The 23,641-nt window shown below is 41.0% G+C and overlaps 1 protein-coding gene across 3 annotated transcripts in view; it reads right to left on the bottom strand.

Moving 5' to 3' along the window:
- Positions 1-23,641, bottom strand: part of MAP3K7CL (MAP3K7 C-terminal like) — a 45,890-nt gene that overhangs the window by 9,346 nt on the left and 12,903 nt on the right. For 2 of the 3 annotated variants that reach the window (XM_021070880.1, XM_013982556.2), the window contains 2 exons: positions 18,936-18,996; positions 6,046-6,161 (listed from right to left, as the gene is read on the bottom strand). In XM_021070880.1, the coding sequence (XP_020926539.1) occupies positions 6,046-6,137 (92 nt within the window). In that variant the 5' untranslated portion in view covers positions 6,138-6,161; positions 18,936-18,996. Of the gene's footprint in view, positions 1-6,045; positions 6,162-18,935; positions 18,997-23,547; positions 23,556-23,641 lie in introns of all 3 variants that reach the window. The other variant, XM_021070881.1, reaches the window with a different exon arrangement.

The following is a 23,641-nucleotide window of genomic DNA, read 5'->3' as shown; positions in this document are numbered from 1 at the left end:
TGCCGTGGGGCAGCCAATAAATAAATAAAATAGATAAACAATAAGGACCTACTGTATACCATAGGGAACTCTACTCAATATTTTGTAATAACCCATATGGGGAAAAAAACCTGAAAAAGAATGCATACACATATATGCACACACACATACATATGTAACTGATTCACTTTGCTATGCACCCAAAACTAACCCAACATTGTAAATCAACTATACTCCAATACATTTTTTAAAAATAAATCAGAAAATAATAAATAAAAATGAACAAAGGGTCTGAATGGACATTTCTCTAAGAAGGCACAGAAATGTCAAAAAGCACACGAAAAGGTGTCCAGCATTTTTAGCTATCAAGTGTAAATTGATGCCACAAAGCAACACCATTTTACACCCACCAGCATGGCTATAATCAAAAAGACATAATAAGTGTTGAAAAAGATGTAAGAATTGGAATCTTCATACATCTCTCTCTGATGATGGTACTGCCACTTCAGAAACAGTCTGGCAGCTCTTCAAAAGGTTACATGTTGAATTATTATATGAGCCAGCAATTCTACTCCTAGCTACACACCCAAGTGAATTGAAAAGATGTGTCCACACAAACACCTACACATGAATGTTTGTAGCAGCATTATTCACAATATCCAAAAGTACAAACAATACAAATGTCCATCAACTCACAAACGGATACATACATGTGGTATATCCATGTAATGGAATATCATGTGACAATAAAAAGAAATTATTTTATTCCCTTTGCTTTATTGTGCTTCGCAAATATCGTATTTTTTACAGATTACAAGTTTCTGGCAAACCTGCATTAAGTCTACTGCCCATTTTTTCAACAGCATTTGCGCATTTTGTGTCTCTGTGTCACATTTGGTAATTCTTACAATATTTCAAACTTTTCACTGTTAATACATTTGTAATGGGATCTGTGTGCAGGGATCTTTGATATTATTATTGCAAAAAGACCACAGTTCACTGAAGGCTCAAATGATGGTTAACAGTTTTCAGCAATAAAGTGTTTTGTTTTGTTTTATTCTATTCCTTTTTTAGGGTTGCACCTGCAGCATATGGAAGTTCCCTGAGCTCATGGTTGAACTGGGGCTGTAGCTGCCAGCCTACACCAAGCTCACAGCAACGCCAGATCCTTAACCCACTGAGCATGGCCAGGGATCAAACCTGCATCCTCATGGATACCAGTCGAATTCTTAACCTGCTGAGCCACAACAGGAACTCCAATAAAGTGTTTTTTAATTAGGATATATATATATATACATTTTTAGACATAATGTTATTGCACACTTACTAGATTACAGTATAGTGTAAACATAGCTTTTCTATACATTGAGAAACAAACAAAAAAATTGTGATTCTCTGTTGTGATATTTGCTTTATTGTCATGGTTTGGAACCAAACCTGCAGTATCTTCAAGGTCTTCCTGCACTGAAATGTGCTAAGACAGGGATAAACCTATAATGTTATGCTAGTGAAAGAAGCCACTCACAAAAGACCACATACTGCATGGTTCCATTTATCTGAAATACCCAGAATAGGCAAAAACACATGGATGGAAAGCAGATTAGTGGTTGCCAGTGGCCCGGAGGGGGAGGAGGGACTGGGGAGTCATTTCTCAGGGGTATGAGGTTTCTTTCCTGGGCGATGAAAATGTTCTAAAATCATGATCATGGTTGCATAACTCTGAGTCTCCCAAAGACCACAGAATTATTTTTTAAACCACTGAATTATTCCTTTTAAGTTATATAACATTTTTACAACACAATTTTTTTTGAGCATTTATCTCTTCTTCTGACTTCTAAGTCAGTCTTTTGAACACCACAGCAGCTAGCAAAATTTTTCGTACATAGAGCAGAGTAATACTTTCTCCTCTGAACAAGATAAACACAAAGCAGCCTTTACTAACTGTAAATCTAATTGTTGAACTAACTGTAGTTTAACCATGTACTTTAAAAACTTTCAAACAATTCAGTGATACATTTCAGATGCCATAAAATATCTATACCTCACTTCTATGAGTTTCCATCACATACCAAAAAAAACACATATGCTATATAAAAATGTGTATAATATTGATTGAAAAAAAGCATGTACACATTTTATGTTAATAACTATGCAATTATATAAAAATATCTCTTCACATTCAAAAGGCCTAGAAAAAAGGCAAAAATGATAGTATGAATTCTGTAAAGATGTCAGAATTCTTGGCGATTTTTTAAAGTTTTCAATACAATTGTCTTTCTTTTTTTAATGGGGAAGAGAAAATTTTCCCTTGAAAGTAAGAACAAGCTTTTGTACATCGCTGGTCAATAAACCAGAAGCATTCTTTAAATTAAATTCACTGCATGCTGAGTTTGTAATCCTAGAAAATATTTAACTCTCTTTATCCACCAACCAACAGACATGATTTAAAATAATAATTATAACCAACTCGCCTTTCTTCTCTCCAAACTGGATCCAGGGAGACCCCCTCTGGAGATGAGAGAGAAGTTCAGCTTAACCTGTGCCCATAGCGCTCCAATATTTTAAAATGCTCTTTTAAAATACCTGGGTTAACCCAACAACAAGGTCCTACTATATAGCACTGGGAACTATACTCAAAATTCTGAGATTAAACCATAATGGAAAAGAATAAAAGGATGTATACATATGTCTAACTGAATCACTTTGCTGTACAACAGAAATTAACACAACATTGTAAATCAACTATACTTCATTAACAAAATAAAATACCTGGGTTAGTGTCTCTGTGTGTTTATCTTACACTAGCCGATCACCAAAAGTAACATAATCGGCCACACTTTATTAAATGACAGGGAAGAAATTTTCATCCAAACGATCAAAAAAAAAAAAAAATGGAGATGTAATTGACTTGGTTCAAATCCATTTGGCCCAATTTTTCTTGCTTCAACACAAAGACTGTTCAGGAAAATATCTGTTGCAAAATGAATTTCTGCTTCAGTAAAGTGTTAATGAAAACACAGATCACCCATAACCCTTGGAGGACCAACCTCATTTATTTGTAAATATAAATAAGCATACTTTCAACTTCAACAATTTATCTTAGCAATTCTTTATGGCTGATATTGACTCCATGTTTTAAATACAGGCCATACAAATTACAAGTAAAAAATGAATTAAGAAGAGGATATTACTATCTCCTATAATCAGCCCCCTGGTGTTTCATCCCATGTGCAGCTCCCTGTGCAGTGACTGGGATACAAAGAGATATTAAAGGTTGTCCAGGTAGACACAGTCAGAAAGACAGGACATAAACCTCAGTGAATAACTACCGATAACATTAGCCTACAAAAAATATCGCAGGAAGCAATTTCAGTGAATTTTCTTTCACCCAGGAAAAACACTGATCCCTATGGGATGGGTGGGGCAGCGATCCAGGCTAAATTCCTCCCGGGTAGCATCTGGATAAGCCAAGAGGATGATGGGAGACTCTAAATGAAGAATCTAGTGTGAGCAGGGGTGTCAAGGCAGGAAAAGTGAATAGGCCAATGTAGCTGAGGAGGAAGGATGAGCTAAAACATTCTACAGAGGTACTAAGGTAGCTCTTGCAACCCAGGCCAAAAACTGGATGTTCTTCTCTAGCAATGTGAAACCACAGTCAGGAAACCAGTTACAATATTACATGGACCAAGATTTGAAGTAACAGGTCCTGATCCCACATGGCAGAAGTGGGACTAAAGAAAAAGAAATCTGAGAGACTTTATTAAAAAAGAAGGAAAAAATAATCAAAGAATTTGCCTTTGCCTCACATCTAGTCAAATTATTGAGGGAGAAAAGAAAAAAAAAAAAAAAAAGACAACATCATGGTTTCAAGAAAACTCCAGGAGTTCCCATCATGGCGCATCAGAAACGAATCTGACTAGGAACCATGAGGTTTCGGGTTCAATCCCTGGCCTCGCTCAGTGGGTTAAGAATCCAGCATTGCCGAAAGCTGTGGTGTAGGTTGCAGATGCTGCTCGGATCTGGCGTTGATGTGGCTGTGGCTGTGGCGTAGGCCAGCAGCTGTAGCTCTGATTGGACCCCTAGCCTGGGAGTATCCATATGCCGTGGTGCAGCCCTAAAAAAAAAAAAAACCTCCAAAGTTCAAATGTGTTTGGGGAGGAAGTAAGATTAGTTTTGCAGAAACAGTAGGAGTATATTTCATTAAAAGACCGAATGAATCAGTCTGCTGTTATCCTAGTGTATTTTTTGAATGCAACCTACAAAAATATAAACTCATAAAATATAATTTGTAGGTAAATCTGCCATTGCCCCCCAGAAAAGCTACATATGAGGTCAATTTAAATAACAAAGTCCTCTATCACCTTCAATCTAAAATGTTTACAAATAAGTACATAATTAGCTGGGGCTGTTTTTCCTGTTACAATACCACAGCTCACGCACACGAACACACACTGGAAGATAACATTTAAAGGCTACTGGGGAGTTCCCATCCTGGTTCAGCGGAAATGAATCTGACTGGTATCCATGAGGACACAGGTTTGATCCCTGGCCTTGCTCAGTGGGTTAAGGATCTGGGATTGGTGTGAGCTATGGTACAGGTCACAGATGTGGCTCAGATCCTGTGTTGCTGTGGCTGTGCATGGGCGGCAGCTACAGCTCAGTTTCAGTCCCTAGCCTGGCAACCTCCATATGCCTCGTGTGCAGCCCTAAAAAGACCAAAAAAAAAGCTACTAATTACACAAGTCCACCTTTAACTCCATCACCAGTCACATTATTAGTAAGCTTCTTCAGTTCCTTTATGAAATTTTTTTTTGGGGGGGCTCAGATTATGCGTAAATGTGCAAGCTGAGCATTCCAACCCATTTATGAAAACTCTTACACCAAAAAGAAAGTCTACAGAATTTCTCTTCAGATATATGAAAGAAAAGTTGTGTTTCTGATGGCCTCATAAACATCTTTCGATTCCCTTTAAAAGCCCAGGTACGACCTTTGTTTGAAGCACAACAGAACAAGGAAGTAAGAAAATATTTGTAACATGCTAACTATGGACTTACACTAAGTGCAGAAGTCTGACCCAAAAACCCATGCTGCTCGCCACTGTGCTATATTGTCCAATCACCATTCTGGGGTGTCTCCAAAAGGTTTCAAGAATTTCACAAATCTCTCAAAACAAAATATATTTAATTCTATTCATTTAAACATTGTTTTAGGGAGTTCCCGTTGTGGCTCAGCAGATGAAGAACCCGACTAGTGGCAGTTCCTGACATGGCTCAGTGGTAATGAACCCGACTGGTATCCATGAGCACTTGGGTGCGCTCCCTGGCCTGCTCAGTGGGTGAAGGATCCAGTGCTGCCGTGAGCTGTGGTGTAGGTCACAGACATGGCTCAGATGCCGAGTTGCTGTGGCTGCAGTGTAGGCTGGTAACTCCCATTCGACCCTTAGCCTGGGAACCTCCATATGCCATGGGTGGGGCCCTAAAAAGACATAAATAAATAAATAAGTAAATTAAATAAATAAATAAATAAATAACTCACAGGACTTAGGTGGCTATAAAATGCAGTTACTCAGCTAATACACTGACATTATCCCAAAGAGCCACCCGGGGGCTTCTCTGCTTGATCTGGGTACTCCACCTTTGAAGTATTAATGAAAATTCACCCCAAGATAAAGCGCTTAGGGGGGGGTCTTTGGGGACATTCATGGGAACATCACTCGGCTCTTGGTGGGCTTTGTAATTCCCTGAACTTAAAAAAAAAAAAAAATGCTTATTAAAAAATTAACTTTCGAGGAGGAAGCACTCCTGCTGTCCCTCTCATGGCTCTGTAAAGCGTGTTATCCGGCAGTTACTTTTGGATCATTTCTAGAATCGAACGTGACCTAGCTGTAACCTCTGAACCACAGAATGTCAGCCCATGTCCCCTCCTGTCTCTCTCCCTCTTGCCCCCATGCTCAGCCTGCCCCTTCCCCCAGGGCCTAACCCCCCTCCCCTCCCCCTCTCCCCTTCTGTCCCCTCCCTTCCGGGACCAGCAGCCCGTGTTCAGAGCGATCAAGGCAACAGCACTTACTTTCTTTCCTCAAGCAGGGCGATTTCCTTTTTAACCTCACGGTATTCTTCCGCTATTTGGCAGTGCTGCTTGAACACCTGCATGGATTCCATGGAGTCGTGACAAGGCGGCAGAGGCTTCGCAAACAACAAAAGGAAGAAATCAGTCCATTTCCTTGCCTCGTAATAGATGACTAACCACCGTACTCTCCTGATGTTCTTTAGAGGAAGATGTTTTGCAGGAGACGAGCCCTGTCCGTCAACCCTGGGCAGGGTTTTGCTGCCTCTACTGGGCCAGCGGAAGAGAAGGAGTCTGGTCCCCCCCACATCCATTTTCCAGTGTTACTCGTGGGGCCCAAGTCAGAGCCATGAGACAGGTCAGTTATCTGCCATACACTGCAGTGACAATAAGTCCCTCCTAATTCTGTACTTTCCTCCAGAAATCTTAAATTCAGCCTTAGAGAATTAGTGCTGGGGATATATTTCAGTTGTGTGTTTCTTTCTTTCTTTTCTTTTTTTTTTTTTTTTTTTTGGTCTTTTTGCCATTTCTTGGGCCTCTCCCGAGGCGTATGGAGGTTCCCAGGCTAGGGGGTCCAATCAGAGCTGTAGCTACGGTCCTGTGCCAGAGCCACAGCAATGCGGGATCCGAGCCGCGTCTGTAACCTACACCACAGCTCACAGCAACGCCGGATCCTTAACCTACTGAGCAAGGCCAGGAATCGAATCCTGAAACCTCATGGTTTCTAGTCGGATTCGTTAACCACTGAGCCAAGACGGGAATTTCGTCAGTTGTCTGTTTCAATCATCCCTTGCTTTCTGTTCCTGTAGCCCAGAGGCATAACCTCATGTTAGGGACTGAAGTAGGACAAGGAGAAAGGCTCTCTTCTGAAAACTGCATCCCACCTGTTCTGGAAATAATGCTTGCAAGGATTAATGAACCATAGGAAACCCATATAAAATGATGCTTATAACGTGTGCGGCCAAAGAAAACAAGGATTCCTGTCTTTGCTTTTCTCCCATCTGTAAGGGAAACAAAGGCAGCATGCAAGCCTTTCTAACCATAACATGCTGAAAATCCTGTTTCCAGGAGTTGTTAAAGAACTAGCTATCGGAGTTCCCATCGTGGTGCAGTGGTTAATAAATCCGACTAGGAACCATGGGGTAGTGGGTTCGATCCCTGGCCTTGCTCAGTGGGTTAAGGATCCAACGTTGCCGTGAGCTGTGATGTAGGTTGCAGACACGGCTGGGATCCCGAGTTGCTGTGGTTCTGGCATTGGCCAGTGGCTACAGCTCTGATTGGACCCCTAGCCTGGGAACCTCCTTGCAACAGGAGCGCCCTAGAAAAAGCAGAAAGACAAAAAATTTAAAAATAAAATAAAGAACTATTTATCCCCAGGTTTGTAATTCTAAGTTCTAATTAGCAACAAGTTGTTAAAAGCATGACTTTGAGAAACACTAGTTAACAGTCTTTTAAAGAGCTTTTTTATCACCCTTTTCAATTATTTATAGAAAAATGTTACATAATCCCTGGAAATATGACTTAATTGTTAAATAGGCTCTTCAGTCTCATCCTTTTTTCACGATAGTCTATACATGTAAACTATGTGTCTGACTAAGCCATAATCACAATAATTTCATGAGTGAATGAAAACTAATGAATTTCTTACTACTTGCACCTCTCATTATATACTTCAAGAACACAGATTTCTTTGCATGTCATATTTAGTGGCCCCACCGAAGATGCAAACAAATTCTAGAATGTTCTATGAAATTCTATATAATCTGATTGATAAATAAGATGACCCTTTCTATTTATCACAAAGCCTCTGAGTAGAGCTCTTCTTCAGTCTAACGTTCTCCCAATTGAGTTTTTTTCGGTGCCCAGAGATATTCTAAAGGAATAAAATTTGCAATAAATGTGGATGAAATTTACCTTTATGTGGAACATCTGTTGTGTTCTAACCCATGGAAAATCTACTAATGTTTATATTATGTAGCATCTTTCCCTACTGACTCACAAACACATTCACAGCATAAACTCAGCCTGTTGGAAACACTTTGAGAACATTAGTCCTTTCTGTAGTGAAATAAATTGAAAAGTCCTGCCCAGGAGTATGACAGTATAAACTCATCGCATGAGATAAAGCCATTGCCAAAGGCATTCAGAACTCCTGGCTCTTCCAGCCCTAGAAATCACCACTCCTTCATCAATTTTCACCTGTTACACTGGCAAATTACCAGGTGTAACAGTAAGGAGAATGAAAACAATTTCCTCTGGCACCCTAGCCAAGCTGCTATTAAATCATCCATGCCCTGTTAAAGGATTTGCATACTGGAAAGCTCTACGACTCGACGCATTCTATTTCCTGTTCTTATGAACACTCATAAACTACACTCAGGTCAACCCATAACTTGCCACATGGAGGTACCTGAACCACAAATTCAGCACAGTCACCTGTGACTGGCAAAAGATTCTAGGTCTCCATGTTTGCCTGCCTAAGAGGATATAGATGAAAAGGGAGAAATGCATTTTGCTCCTATACTTTAAAGGAAAACTGAAAATTACCAAGATAATTTTCTTAAGAAGAGAAAGCCTCTTCTCCCCTCTTGGCTTGCCACCCTGCAATGCTTTTTATTAAGGAGGAAATGTTCTTGTGACTTCTTATTTTATTGGGAGTTTCCAATTATGGCAAATTTGAAGATGGTCTTACGTGCAGGTCACATGAGCATGCTAAGGAGACATGAGAGTAGGGAGTAGTTCAGGCTATATTCACTATCCTCTTATGCTCTCGGCAGATGATCATCACAATATTTTCACCATTGCCCACAATTAAGAAGTAGTGCCAGCTAAAAAAGAACAAGTCAAAAATACTTAGTGTTCAAGTGTTTCAGGAAGCAAAAGGATGTCAGGTGTCACTTCAGCCTCCGGTTCCTACCAGTCCTGTCTTCATCCCAGCCTGACATGTAACTTAGAACCACTACAAGTTCTCCCACTTTGCATGAAAGCATTAAAGAGCAACAGAGATTTGCTTGAGCAAGGAGGGAAGTTATATTGCACAATCCTCCACAACACTGTAAAGTTATCTCAGTTGCCAGGGACTATGGGGGTGTGGGATAAATGAGGAGTTGCTGTTTAATGGGGATAGAAGTTCATCTCTGCAGGATGAAAAAGTTCTGGAGATTGATTGCACAACAATATAAATATGCTAAACACTGCTTAATGGTACACTTAAAATTGATTATGATGAGAACATTTATGCCATGTGTTTTTACTACAACAAAGAAAAGTGAATGCTATATGTGGAGAAAACCATAGTTCAAAAAGATACAGGCACCCCAATGTTTGTTGTAGCCCCATTTACAAGGAAGCAAACTAAACATCATTGACAGAGGACTGAATAAAGAAGATATGGTACATATATACAATTGAATATTACTCAGCCATAAAAAAGAATGAAATAGTGCCATTTGCAGCAACATGGATGGACCTAGAGATTATTATACTAAGTGAAGTAAGTCAGGCAGAGAAAGACCAGTATCATATGACCTCCCTTATATGTGGAATCTAAGAAAATATGTTGCAAGTGAACTTATTTATAAAACAGTAACAGATTCACAGATCTCAAAATCAAACTTGTGGTGACCAAAGGGTAAAAGTGGAGGGAAGGAATAAATTAGAACTTTGAGATTAACATATACACACTACTGTGTATAAAATAGGTAACTAACAAAAACCCACTGCATGGCACAGGGAACTCCACTCAATACTCTGTAATAACCTATAGGGGAAAAGAATCTGAAAAAGAATGGATATATGCATATATATAACTGACTCACTTTTCTGTACACCCCAAACTAACACAACATTGTAAATCAACTATACTTACCCAATAAATTTTTAAAAAAAAATTCTTTAAATTGATGCAAAAAAAAAAAATTATCGCTGGATCCTTCTGCTGCCTCCAGCCTATCTTCTAAGCACTGCTACCAGGACTCCCTGCATTCACACCCTACCTTTCTGTCCTTCTCAGATTTCTCCCCAAGGAACTTAACATTTCTCACCCTTTTATAATTTGAAGCCATTTGCCACTAACCCCAAACATTGCTGGACAGATCAACGTGCCCTCTGGTCAGCAGGATTCACTGTCCTTAGAAGGCATTTGACATCATTGGCTGTTTACCCCAGCTCAGGAAACTCATCAAAGAATTTTTCAAACACATAATGTTGTCATCTCAACAGCACTTCTGGTGAATAAGAGTATTAAAATATTTGAGTTTTATACCTGATAGACAATGTAGAACTACAGAGTAAGGAAGGATGCGTCCTGTGTAACATAACGCACTCTCCTTGTTTGATAATATAATGTGTGTGTGTGTGGTGGGTGAAGTACCATAAGATCCTCACCAAGGCTGTCTCTTACCTTCTTATCAACCCTCAAAATGGAGACACTGTGTAACCAACAGTTCACTGAATGAAGTGTTTGAGGAAACAGATTCCTAAAATTCCAGCACAAGAGTTAGGTTTCCGCTTTAAAAATGGAGCTACTAGTAGGCTTACATCATGTGACATTTAAAACACTGGCACTCATGAATTAATCAGCAGTACATGGATTTAAGATACTATGCAACATGTGTTCACACATTAAAAACTAAAAAATAACTTAAAAGAATGCCTCCATAACCAGTTGAAAAAACATCTATTAACGTCTCAGAATAAAAAATTGATACTGTTATGTCAATGTAGCTGATTTACAATATTGTGTTAGTTTCAGGTGTACAGCAAAGTGATTTGATAATATGTATACATATATGTGCTCTTTTTCAGACTTTTTTCCATGATGGGTCATTATAAAGTATTGAATATATTTCTCTGTGCTATACAACAAATCCTTTTTGTTTATCTGTAACACTTTTATTTTTATTTCAATTCTCATTGCTTGATTTTGACTATTCTCATCCAAGAGATTTTCATACTTATAATCCTGTGCTGGGAATGAGCCAGCAATAAAGAAATTCTACATTGATAGTGAATTTCCTTTCACTTCAGGAAGAGAAAGTTTCCTAGTTATTTTCTCTGCAATTACCCCACATCCTCCCACGATTTGGATGCATCAGCACACACTCTTGCTTAAAGAATGTAATACTGAATTCCGAAGAAAAGGAATCCAAAGATATTTTATTTGAAAATGAAAAGGTGAAAGAAGTCTGTAGGCACTAGAGCACAAACTCAGTAGGATCACAAAACAGCTTTTCATATATACTCGATGCCACGGTATCTGGTCTATTCACAACACAGCCGGTTCTAAGAGGGTTAAACTAAGACATTCCCTTAACCGTGTCTCAAGCCAACTGTGAAAGACATTTTCCCAAGACACAGATTGGGGTTTGGATGAGGTCAGAGCCCAGGAGGAGGAACTTCCTCCTCACCCCGCTTTCCTCCATCCCCCCACCCCATCCTGCTGCTGCCTGGGATGGCGCTTGCAAGGGCTTTAAATTACCAGGCAGTGCGAGTGAGCCACTACTATCTCTGGTATCCATCCCAATCATCAGGACGGATTTAACAAGATGAAGTAAGAGAGAAACCACAAGCTCCTGTTCCAAGAATGCCAGCTTGAGCCACGCCATCCCCACTCCTCTCTGCCCAGGCCATCGGTTTATAGCAAGCTCCTCCCAGAATGGACTCTGTCCTCTGGAAAGGGCCCCGTGGGAAAGGACCCAGCCAAGTATCTATCCACGAGGGGCAAAGCCAGCTTAAGCGTTTCCGTTTTCTACTTGGCTTCTTCAAATACTACTGGCCCCATCCACTTCAAAAATGTAAGAATTTAATTTTCCTCTCCCAGCTTCCCACACAGAAGATATATTTAAGAAGCTAAATATTCTACGGGTTGCTGAGCAAACTTTGTATTTATTCCTTGATTCTCAGTGTTATCTTTATTTGGGGGGAGAGGGAATCGGGGTGTCTGGTTTAAATTTATGTTGCATTTTAAAGTCACCAAATGAACAAGCATAATGTTTTTTTAAAAAAAAAAAACTAAATGGAAAAAAAAAAAAACACAGTCGGCACTAACCGCTGCATTTGAAAACTCTGTTATTTCCGAATTGTAAATATTTTTTAAATATTTTAAGAACTGACATTTCTATAGTATCTACATTATGGTCAAAGTCAGGACTAGTAATAATTATACTGCACATCTTATACATTATATAATAATGGAATGAAGGATATTTAAATCATTTCTATCGACGTAAGCAATAATTAGGAGTTCCCTGGAGACTCAGTGGGTTAATGATCTGGCATTGACACTGCTGTGGCTCGGGTTTGATCCCTGGCCCCGGAACTTCCAAATGCCCCGGGGGGGTGGGGAAAGCAATATTAAAGGGAGAGATAACTCAAGAATGTCCAAATAACTTCTAAAAATGCATATTCTAATGAACTGAGCTTCTCAAGAAAAAAAAAGTGGAGGTGCCACTGTAAAGTTTCAAGTTATCAATATATGTTTTCCATGTGATCACAGCTGCCAAAAAACAACTGTAAGATACTTCTTTTTAACAAGTGTGTGTGAGAGAGAAAACTGCATACATTTTTTCAGTGTTTTCTATGGGGCTGTTTCCTAACTGTGTATCTGGATGTTCAAGACCAGTGCCACAGAATCCTGAAATGCTAAGACTCCTCCGTTTTCTAACTTTCTCATTTCCCAGATATCAAGTGATACACTGATGCAAGACCTAAAAGAAGTTTCTGGAGAGACTGCTGGGATAACAAGATACTATAGTACACAACTGAAGCTACCAAACTGTTTATTTGTGGAGGTGACATCAGTTTCTGGACTTACCAAACTCTGTCTGAGAAAAAAGCAAGTTCAATGTGTACCATGGAGACACCTGTCACTGTCCTCAGATTAGATGCAAGAACTTTAGGAGGGATTGAAACGATTGCTCAATTTGGTTCAAAAAAAAAAAAAAAAAAAAAAGGCATGTGGTTTTCCAAGCACCTTAAGCTCAAAGAGAAGAGGACATCAACACTTCTGCTTCTAACTCAAAAATCCAAAGAGATGCTGCTCTCATTTCAGAGATACTAGCACTTCAATATTTCATTCAATAAACGATTTCGAGGTTCCGGCTGTGGCACAACAGGATGGGTGGTGTCCTGGGACCACTAAGGCGAAGGTTCAATCCCCAGCCTGGCACAGTGGGTTAAGGATCCGGCATTGCCACAGTTGTGGCGTAGGTGGAACTGAAGCATGGATCTGATCTCTGGCCCTGAAACCCCATATGCCTAAGGGTGTCCAAAAAATAAATAATTTCACTAGAGAAGGAAATAAACATTAACTGAGCAATGGTTTTGCCAAGCACTGTGCTAGATCTATTCTTTATCACAATTAATTCACACAACAAATGTGTGAGATATTATCTCTGATTCGCAGATCAGAAAAGTGAGGTTTAGTAGAAGAAAACCACAAGCTCTGGGAGTTCCCTTCATGGCACAGTGGTTAATGAACCCAACTAGGATCCATGAGGATGTGGGTTCGATCCCTGGCCTCACTCAGTGGGTTAAGGATCTGGTGTTTCTGTGAGCTGTGGTATAGGTAGTTTTCATGGGTTGGATCCCAAGTGGCTGTGGCTGTGGCTGTGGTGTAGGCTGGCAACTGTAGCTCCAATTAGACCCCTAGCCTGGGAACTTCCATATGCTGCGGTTGCAGCCCTAAAAAGCAAAAAACAAACAAAAAAAAAAAAACATGTGCCCCAAATCACAAAACTAGTCAGTGTAGAGCTGAGATCCAAAATCAATCTAACCTAATGGCACTGTCCCTGCCCCAGTCATTGTCACTCCCTTGGCAAGTTTATTACAGTCCAGTCGTTAGCATGTTCTCCACCTGATTAAAAAAACATATTCTTCCATCTGGGTTACTTTTGTTTGTTTGTTTGTTTTGGTTTTTTGTCTTTTGTCTTTTTAGGGCCGCACTCGTGGCATGTGGAGGTTCCCAGGCTAGGGGTCTAATCAGAGCTACAGCTGCCAGCCCACACCACAGCTCACAGCAACGCTGGATCCTTAACCCACTGAGCAAGGCCAGGGATCAAACCCACAACCTCATGGTTCCTAGTTGGATTTGTTAACCACTGCAATACAACGGGAACTCCTGATCTGGGTTACCTAAGACCACAAAGCTTAGCTTCGAATCATCTATAAGTCAAACAAAAACCTCCAAATTTAACATGTAGTTAAATTTTAATACAGCGTTGGTCCTAGACCCTGGGATAATTAAAGGAAAGTTGTATTCTTCAGAATAGAGAGGGAGGTCAGTCATTACCTCTTTTTCTTTTACTTTTCCCTTTTTATGACCATAGCGTGTGGCAGTTCCCAGGCCAGGGATCAAACCCATGCCACAGAAGTGACAATGCCAGATCCTTAACCTGCTGAGCTACCAGGGAACTCCACTGCCTCTTTTTCAAATAGAAAGAAACTGGAGTTCCCTGGTGGCCTAGTGATTAAGGATTCAGCATTGTCACTGCTGTGGCTCTGGTTCAATCCAGACCCAGGGACTTCCATATGCAGAGGGCTAAGCCACAAAAAAAAATTTAAAAAAAAGAAGGAAATTGATGCCTAAATAAAAGTGATGATTTTTCATTCATTCTTACAAGTGGACATAAAACTGGACCTCCCTTCTTTTGACTGCATGGTCTAAATAAGCTCTACCAAAATATTGCCCCTAATGGACACAGAGAATTTAGAAACCAAGTTCTAAGAAAGGAAGCCACACAAAATAGAACCAACCTACCACCTGTCCCTGGGCTGAGGCCTATAAAGAGATGTTCATTTTAACACCTACCTGACCCCAAGGTTTCTTGCCTAACATTTTGCATTAATAGAGACATCAAGAGAAATGTTTGTCACTGTTATTCTCGCCCAAGGCTTTTTTTGGCTTCTTTGAAAATAGAAGCACCACGAATTACATGCTCAAACATGTCCACATTCTTGGCAAAGCGAGAGAAAAATCTTGCGGGTCAAATTGGTGATAGAGTGTCTACCAAATAGGTACTTTATAGTTGCATTTTACAAACTATGAGAGATGTGTAATGGATATGACGGAACAGATTTTACAAGGCTGTTCTATCACCGTATTATGGCAACGCTGCAAATGAGAAACCAAAAACTCTCCACCTAGCAACATAATTTAAGCAGCCCATAGGTTCCACCAAAGTTGTAAAGGAATGAAGGAAACCTAGACTCAGAATCAGAGATCTAGTGTGAATTAGCGACTGTGTGTAGACCACAATTGGACCTCATGTTTCTTATCCCTAAAGCAGAGACATAATAGCATCCACAGTTGTTGCAAGGATCAAATGAGATCATTGGCAGGGAAGCACCCCTTGACTAGTACTCAGTACTCAGTGTGTGTGGGTAGGATCTGAACCTCAGTATGTGCAGAGTCGGGATGGCAATAATCACCTGCCATCAATTATTTTTCAAAGGCAAGTTTGTTTTTGTTTTGTTTTGTCTCTTTAGGGCCATACCCTCAACATATGGAAGTTCCCAGGCTAGGAGTTGAATCAGACCTGTAGCCACCGGCCTACGCCACAGCCACAGCAATGTCAGATCCAAGCTGCATCCAAAGCTTACACTGCAGCTCACGGCAACGCCAGATCCTTAACCCACTGAGAGAGGCCAGGGATCGAACTCGAGTCCTTGTGGATACTAGTTGGGTTCATCACCACTTAGCTACAATGGGAGCTCCCTCAAAGACAAGTTTATAAGGCTCTAGTAGAGATAAGTAAGAGCCAGTTTGTCCTCAAGCAAATAGTGACAGCCACCAGGCACTTCATATACCTTTTATTTATTCTTTTACTTTTATTCTTCTGTAGAGGGATTTTCAGGAAAATTCCAAGAGCCATTATTAGTGATAAAAGCACACATTATTAGTGTCAAAACAGATTGCTCCATGGAATGGATAGTTCCTTTCATACATAAAGCATTTTCATTGCTTTCAATACAGAGACTTCTGCAGAACAGCTAAAATGTATATGCCTACCCAAAGCATGGAAACAAGAATCTGTTTTTATTTTTTATTTTTATTTTTTTCCTTTATAGGGCCGCACCTGAGACATATGGATGTCCCCAGGCTAGGGGCCAAATCGAGTTGCGGCTGCTGGCCTACACCACAGTCTCGGCGACACCAGGTCTTTAACCCACTGAGCAAGGCCAGGGATCGAACCTGAATCCTCATGGACACTAGTTGAGATCGTTACTGCTGAGCCATGACAGGAACTAATCTGTTGTAGATGTAGCTTTCTGTGTCATCTTTCCCCTCTCAATCTCTGCTGTCTTGTTTTTTAGGTTCTCATGCCCTGGAGTGTGTAGAATAAAGTAACCAACAACATCCTTAGACAGAGGCAACCCTAACCAAATGGCTTGACCACTGCTAAATGTTTGTAACAGACTCAATCATATCTCCACCCAACAAACAAGCACTTAAATACTTTTAGTCGTGGTGCTGGAAATGTTCTCTCTGTTTGTGAACAGGCAAAAAAAAAAACAAACAAACAAAACAAACAAACAAAAAAAACTGTATTTTAGGGTGGAAAGTGGGGTGATCAAAACCCATGAGCCAGAAATCAGCCTCTCAGCTGCCTGACTCAATGAAGAGACATAGTCTCATTGGATAAAATAATTAGATAGACTTAATGTCTAACATATGTCACATGGAAATAAAGTTCTTAAAGTCAAATGGATCTTGTAAGACTTTAACAGAAAAATTATTTGGATAATGGCCAGGGGTGCTCTGAATCCTGTGAAGAATGACCCACAACCAGGGCGGCCCATTCATGTTCCCAAAGGGAAAAAAAAAAAAAAAAAAAAAAAACACGTCAATACCAAAAAGTAGAATTAATGATCCATAATATATATTTTTTTTTTTAGGGCCAAACCCACAGCATTTGGAAGTTCCCAGGCTGGGGGTCAAATAAGAGCTGCAGCCACCAGCCTATACCACAGCCACAGCAACACCAGATCCAAGCTGTATCTCTGACAACAGCTCATGGAAATGCCAGATCCTTAACCCACTGAGCGAGGCCAGGGATCAAACCAGCCTCCTCATGGATACTAGTCAGGCTTGTTGCCCCTGAGTCATGGTGGGAACTCCCAGAAGACATTTTTTTTTTTTGCTCATGAAATGTGGAAGTTCCTGGACCAGGGATCTAACCCTCACCACAGGAGCAACCTGAGCCACTGCAGTGACGGTGCCAGATCTTTAACCCATTGTACCACAGAAGAACTCCAGCTGCAAAAGAAATTTAAGACCATGCTGTCTTTTGACAGCTTTATCGTCATCAGTATAACCCTCCCACCTCCTGGACAGGCTTCAGTCATCTCTTCATTACTGATATTGCTCTGTGCCAGGCTTTTTGTTGAAAGGCTGGATGATGCTCAAGACTGCAGAGGTGAGAGGAGGGTTCTTCCAAAAGGTCCGAAACAACTTGAGTTGTTTTGGGTAGATTTTCATCTACCCAAGGCTGGGATCCCCCATTGCTGTGGCTCTGGTGTAGGCCGACGGCTACAGCTCCGATTGGACCCCTAGCCTGGGAACCTCCACATGCCATGAGAAGCGGCCCTAGAAAAGACAAAAACAAAAAACAAAAAACAAAAAACGCTTCAACTAAGCAATCATCTGCGCACAAGACTGAAGACCCCTATTAGATGTGTCTAATGTGACTGCAAAGGAAGCACTCAGGTGAATGTCTGACCCAAGGCAGCATCCAGGTATTCTAGGCAGAACATCTTCCTAAAGCCACCTTTCTGGAACCACTATACACCATCTAAAAAAAAATTCAAGTATCATAAATTAGGTCCTTTCCAATAATTCTGGTATATTAAAATGGGATATTTTTGATAGACCATCCATAAACTTTCCACACAAAATATTTTTCATGGGTTAAACCAGACAGTATGCAGAAGGTTTATGTTTGTTTGTTTTAGGGCCACACACGCAGCATCTGGAAGTTCCCGAAATAAGGGTTGAATCAGAGCTACAGCTGCCAGACTACACCACAGCCACAGCAATGTACAGCAATGTGAGATCTGAGCTGCGTCTTTGACCTTCATGGCAATGCCGGACCCCTGACCCCTGACCCTGACCCAATGAGAGAGGCCAGGAATCAAACCTGCATCCTCATGGATACTGGTCAGAGTCTTTTCTACTGTGCCACAACAGGAACTCCCAGTGTGCAGAAGGCTTTACTTAAAATAATTACATTCTAGGGAGGTTCCTTCTATGGCTCAGTAAAGAAAATGACTGCAGTGGCTCAGGTTGCTTCAGAGGTGTGGGTTCAATCCTGGGCCCAGCGCAGTGGGCTAAAGGATCTGGCTTTGCTGCAGCTGCAGTGCAGATTCAATCCCTGGCCCAGGAACTTCCGTATGCGTCAGGTGTGGCCAATTAAAACAATAATAACAATAATAACAACATTCTATTAAAAGTTGTCAGAGACCTAGGGAGAGGTAGGTGGGGGTGAAGTAGAGAAAGGAAGATTATTCTGAAGTCTTGCCATATGTGATAAGTGTCTCTGCAGTGTATCACTAAATCACTCATCCAAAATGGGCAAAATTACAATGGCCCAGAAACATCCACAGCCAAGAAGAGCAGGGACCTATCCCATCTCCAGGGTCCAGAACTCCTTAGAAGTAGCAGCCCATTTATACCCTAAGTCCTAGATATTCTCATATAATAGCCAGATATAAACAGACAGAGAATGTTATCTGAAGGCTTCATGACCTTGAAACTCTAGAAATGCCAACCTGGATGACATGAAAGCTTCCCCACTCTGTCTCCAAGTCAGTCTTTCCCAATCAGGCCACTTTTCCACTCACTGTATTTTGTGAAACTAAGGAGGAAAGAAGAAAGACTCTAGAACCATCCTTACCTGCAGCTGCTGTTCTAATTCTGGAAAGGCCAGAGGATCAGAGTCTTCAGGAGGTGTATCACTAAAACATGAAAATAAAATGATTCTTCACTATGGAGCCCTTTCTCTCAGGAGAACTGTCTTGCCGTTACCATTTTTGGACTTGCAGAGTTAAATCTTCAGTATACCCTACTTCGGTTATTTTCATGCATCCAGTTAGAGACAGAAAGAATGCAGAAGGCAATTTTGCTCATCTTTGGTACACACAGTAGCACAGAGAGCTTCGTTAGTCTGAACAAAACTTTGCAGACAAGTAGCGGAATCCTCAAATGTTCAGCCTGGTAGCTCTCTAAGAAATACTGCTTGTCTTTCAATACGCCTACGTGAGCCAAAACCAAAAAAAAATATGATACGCAGGAAAGTGCTTTAACAAGGTGCTAATGGGGTGACCGGGACAACCTCCGTGGGACAGGAGAATGTGTTAGTAAAAAAGAGAAGTGTCAGTGCTGCTCTGAAAGACTCCAAGGGTGGCAAGCTGTGATGGGTTTGCCCTCTGCTCTCCCCACAAACCACCACTAACGGGCAGCTGACCAGGGTTAGAGTGGGTAACAGGCAGCAGCTCGACTGGGGCATTTCTTCCCAACGCACCAGGCAGCAACCCCACCCTGGGACCCAATCCACTGCTCTGCCGTGGGAGCACCCGCCACTCTGTCCTCAGCTGCCTTCAGGGGGCTGACTGGCAATAGCAGGTCTTTGCTGAATCAAGAGAGGCAGTTCACAGAAGTATCAGAGGAAAGCTGAGAGAAGTTTTCTCAAGCATCTTCAAGAACAAACTGCTGCTGGAGTTCCCGTTGTGGCTCAATGGGTTAAGAACCTGTCATAGGGTCCATGAGGACACAAGTTCGATCTCTAACCTCACTCAGTGGGTTAAGGATTCGGTGTTGCTGCAAGCTACAGTGCAGGGGGCAGGTGCAGCTCAGATTCAACCTCTAGCCCAGAAACTTCCATGAGGTGCAGGAGCAGCCGCAAAGAGAATGATTTTTAAAAAAAAAAAAAAAAAAAAAAAAAGAACATATGTCTGGCCCAGCCCTGGTACTAGAGGACAGCCCTCTTGTCAGCAGAACCTATGTGTCTCCTGGTGAACTCTGGATCTGCAGGTCCCCTGGCCATTGATTTCCTGTCCTCTCCTTATCGACAACAGCTATCCCAGGTATGTCTAGGAGAATACGACAAATATAGGCTAAAAAACAGAAACATCAAATCTACTTCAGAAGTTCCTGTCGTGGCTCAGAGGTTACAAACCCAGCTAGTATCTATGAGGATGTGGGTTTGATCCCTGCCCTCACTCAGTGGGTCGGGGATCAAGCATTGCCATGAGCTGTGGTGTAGGTCACAGACGTGGCTCAGATCTCGTGTTACTATGGCTATGGTGTAGGCCAGCAGGTACAGCTCCCATTCAACGGCTGGCCTGAGAACTTCCATATGCCATGAGTGTGGCCCTAGAAAGAAAGAGAAAGAAGAAGAAAAAAATGTTATTTTAAACTAGAAGAAAAAAAATCAGGGTTTTTATGTTCTCACTGCCGTAACCAAATTTATTTATAAAAGCCATTGAAGGTCTATTTGAATTAAAGGAAGCAGGAGTTCCTGCTGTGGCTCAGTGGGTTAAGGCCATGATGTTATCTCTGTGAGGATGCATGTTCAATCCCTGACCTTGCTCAGTGGGTCAAGGACCTGGCATTGCTATAAGCCGTGGCATGGGTCAAAGATGCAGCTCAGATCCGGTGTTGCTGTGGCTGTGGCATAGGCCAGCAGCTGCACTCCAACTTGGCCTGGGAACTTTCATATACCCCAGGTGCAGCCATTAACAAAAAAAATTAAAGGAAGCAGTATGGGCCATATACAGCAGCAGAAGCAAGCATCCTCTCCCTACTCACTGACAGTACTATCCAGAATAAAACACAGCACGCCAGGAGCTCCTAGCTTCTAAGAGATTACATTTCTTTGAGAGCATCGAAGATAATCGTCAGAAAGATAATTCAAACAAGGACAGGATTCACCTCTGCTAAACACCTCAAGGGCCTCTGGTATATTTTAGTGAAGATTAGTATGATAGGGCGTCCCGTTATGCCTCAGCTGTAACGAACCTGACTAGTATCCATGAGGATTCGGGTTCAGTTCCTGGCTTTGCTCAGTGGGTTAAGGATCTGGCATTGCTGTGAGCTAGGGTGTAGGTTGCAGACTCAGCTTGGATCTGGTGTTGCTGTGGCTGTAGCGTAGGCGGGCAGCTGTAGCTCCAGTTCGACCCCTAGCCTGGAAACTTCCATACGTTGCAGGTGCAGCCCTAAAAAACAAAAAACAAACAAACAAAAAAAACAAAAAGAGTAGTATAATAATACTGCCACTTAAAAGTGGCTTAAGTCAATGACAATTGGGGACCAGCTGTGAATTCATTTGTTCCTATACCTGAACTTGGACGCCCTCAAGTTCACTGACATAGCATCACAGAGTGAGTTTAAACAGGGGAATCTTCCTAAGATCCTCGCTGCAGGCTGCAGAGCTGTCGCACTAAGAAACAAGGAGAACCAATCCCCAGCTCTTGGAATACTCTGTTCCTACCAAGAGGTGAAACTTCTGCCAAATAAGGTGATTTTTTAAATCTACGCCACCATTTGCAAAAAAATTGGACAAAAAACAGATTTTTTTTTTTTTAAAGACAGAACCAGTCACTTGTTTCTACTGACCCTTTGGAGGTAGCTTTTATTATAAAACCTATAGTTTATAAAACCGATTTGGCAAATTCCTGCTGTGGCTCAGTGAGTTAAGGATCTGGCATTGCGGCAGCCATGGCATAGGCTGCAGCTCTGGCTCAGATTTGATCCCTGGCCTGGGAACTTCTACATGCCATGGGTGCAGCCGAAAAAGAAAAAAAAAAAATCTTTTTTTAAACTGATTTTGGTCTAAGGTACCTTTAAATTTACTTCAATAAAATAGCAATAACCCAAATATCGTGATTATTTTCTCTCATTGAGTTCAAGGCCAGAACAATTTGTCACGGGTAAATGGGAACATGTTATACTCTGGCACCCCAACCCTAATAATCATAGATGAACAGGTATTTGTTGGAAGGAGAAACCATTTCTATGAAGTACAAGAGCAAATCGTGCATTCTAGAATTCCAAAAGACAGCCAGAGATGGAAATCAAGGCTTCCTGGGAATTAATCCACCTTGTTCCCTGTGAAGTCACACTCCTTCCTGCTTAATTATAAAAAAGGAAAAAATGTATTCATTTATTTTACTATAGTAAATAGCAAATATCTGGTATGACTTAGAATTAATAAACCCCATTATAAAAATCTGTCATTGTTAATAGTCACACCATGTAGAAGCAAATATGTGACCAGGCTGATAATTTTACAGATAAGTAAAGGTTTAAGATCAGACTCCTCGAGTTGAAAAAAAAAAAAAAAAGTCTAATTGATTGACATATAAATAAACATATAATAAATGATTTAGAGGGACATACACAATAAAAGCAAGGTTTTTGTTAAAGACTGGATCAAGGTGGATTAATCCAAGCAGGAAATGGCAGCGGAAACTAGAAAACCAAAGGCAGATGTAAGGAGACTACCGAGTTTGAAAGCCAGTCCTGTACTTCACTGCCTGATGCCATCTGGTTTGGCTGGCATCCTTGCCAGCCAGAAATTTCAGGGCTTGCAAAGCTGCTTACAAAGCTGCTCCAAGTTGATGTGTGGTGTGTTTACTTTTAAACAGTGGCTGCCTTCTTTGACTGGTTTTAAAAATAGGCAAATATTCTAAAAGCAGAATGATGAATCACAGGATTGGGCCAAAAGGAAAGAAGGAAAATGACTCAGGCAGACTAGTAGCACAGCTGTTCCACAAACATTTGGCCGAATCGCTGTAAAACATTTTGACAGTGATACCGGATCAGAGTTTCTAAGAGCAATTAAGTTTGTTTTGACAATTCCAGAAGTAGAATGTACAGTAGCTATGCAAGACACCCCCTTGGCAAATTTGGCTTTAAAAAAAAAAAAAAGGAGAGTCATGGCTAGGTATGTTTACAATGTGATAAAAGCACATTATTACAATGTGTTTATTTACCAAATATTTGTTGAATGCCTATTATATTCAAGGGACTGAGGTTCTATGCTAAATGGGCAAATCACTTCATAAAATTTTTAATGCATTAATAAAATAATTCATAGGTTTCCTTTTCAAAATGGCACTGTGGGCTGGATGGACTAAGCAAAACGTATCCTCAGGAATTTGTTAAAGAATGAAATACAAAGGAAAGAATGAAAGAGGAATTTTTTTTTTAAGCAAGCAGATGTTCACTGCCTGTTTTGCAAACACGATGTGACTAAGTCAATGGTACTTAAGATAGAACTGTCTTATTGGTATCCCAACCATTATAACATACCATAGTACATTTTGTGATGGGCTTGTCCCAGTATCTATTTAGCAGCTGTTGGATTGCTTTGGTGGTTATTCTGTTTCAGATTTCCTTAAATTGTCTGCTCAGTGTCTCTCTGTGAATCAGAGAAGTGGGACCCATTGGGTCTGTAATCCAGCTCCTCACTGGGTTATTAGTCTTTAGTAATTAGATCTATGCACTCAGAGCTCTCAGAGAATGCTGCAGCTGGAAGGAACTGGCCAGTCATCTGGCCCCAGACTCGGAGCAGAGCTGAAGACAAGGGCCCAAAGAAGG

This window comes from Sus scrofa, chromosome 13, assembly GCF_000003025.6.
Source record: "Sus scrofa isolate TJ Tabasco breed Duroc chromosome 13, Sscrofa11.1, whole genome shotgun sequence".
Classification (NCBI taxonomy): Eukaryota; Metazoa; Chordata; class Mammalia; order Artiodactyla; family Suidae; genus Sus; species Sus scrofa.
The sequence above is the reverse complement of the archived record's forward strand: the minus strand, read 5'-3'. Positions and strand labels throughout refer to the sequence as shown.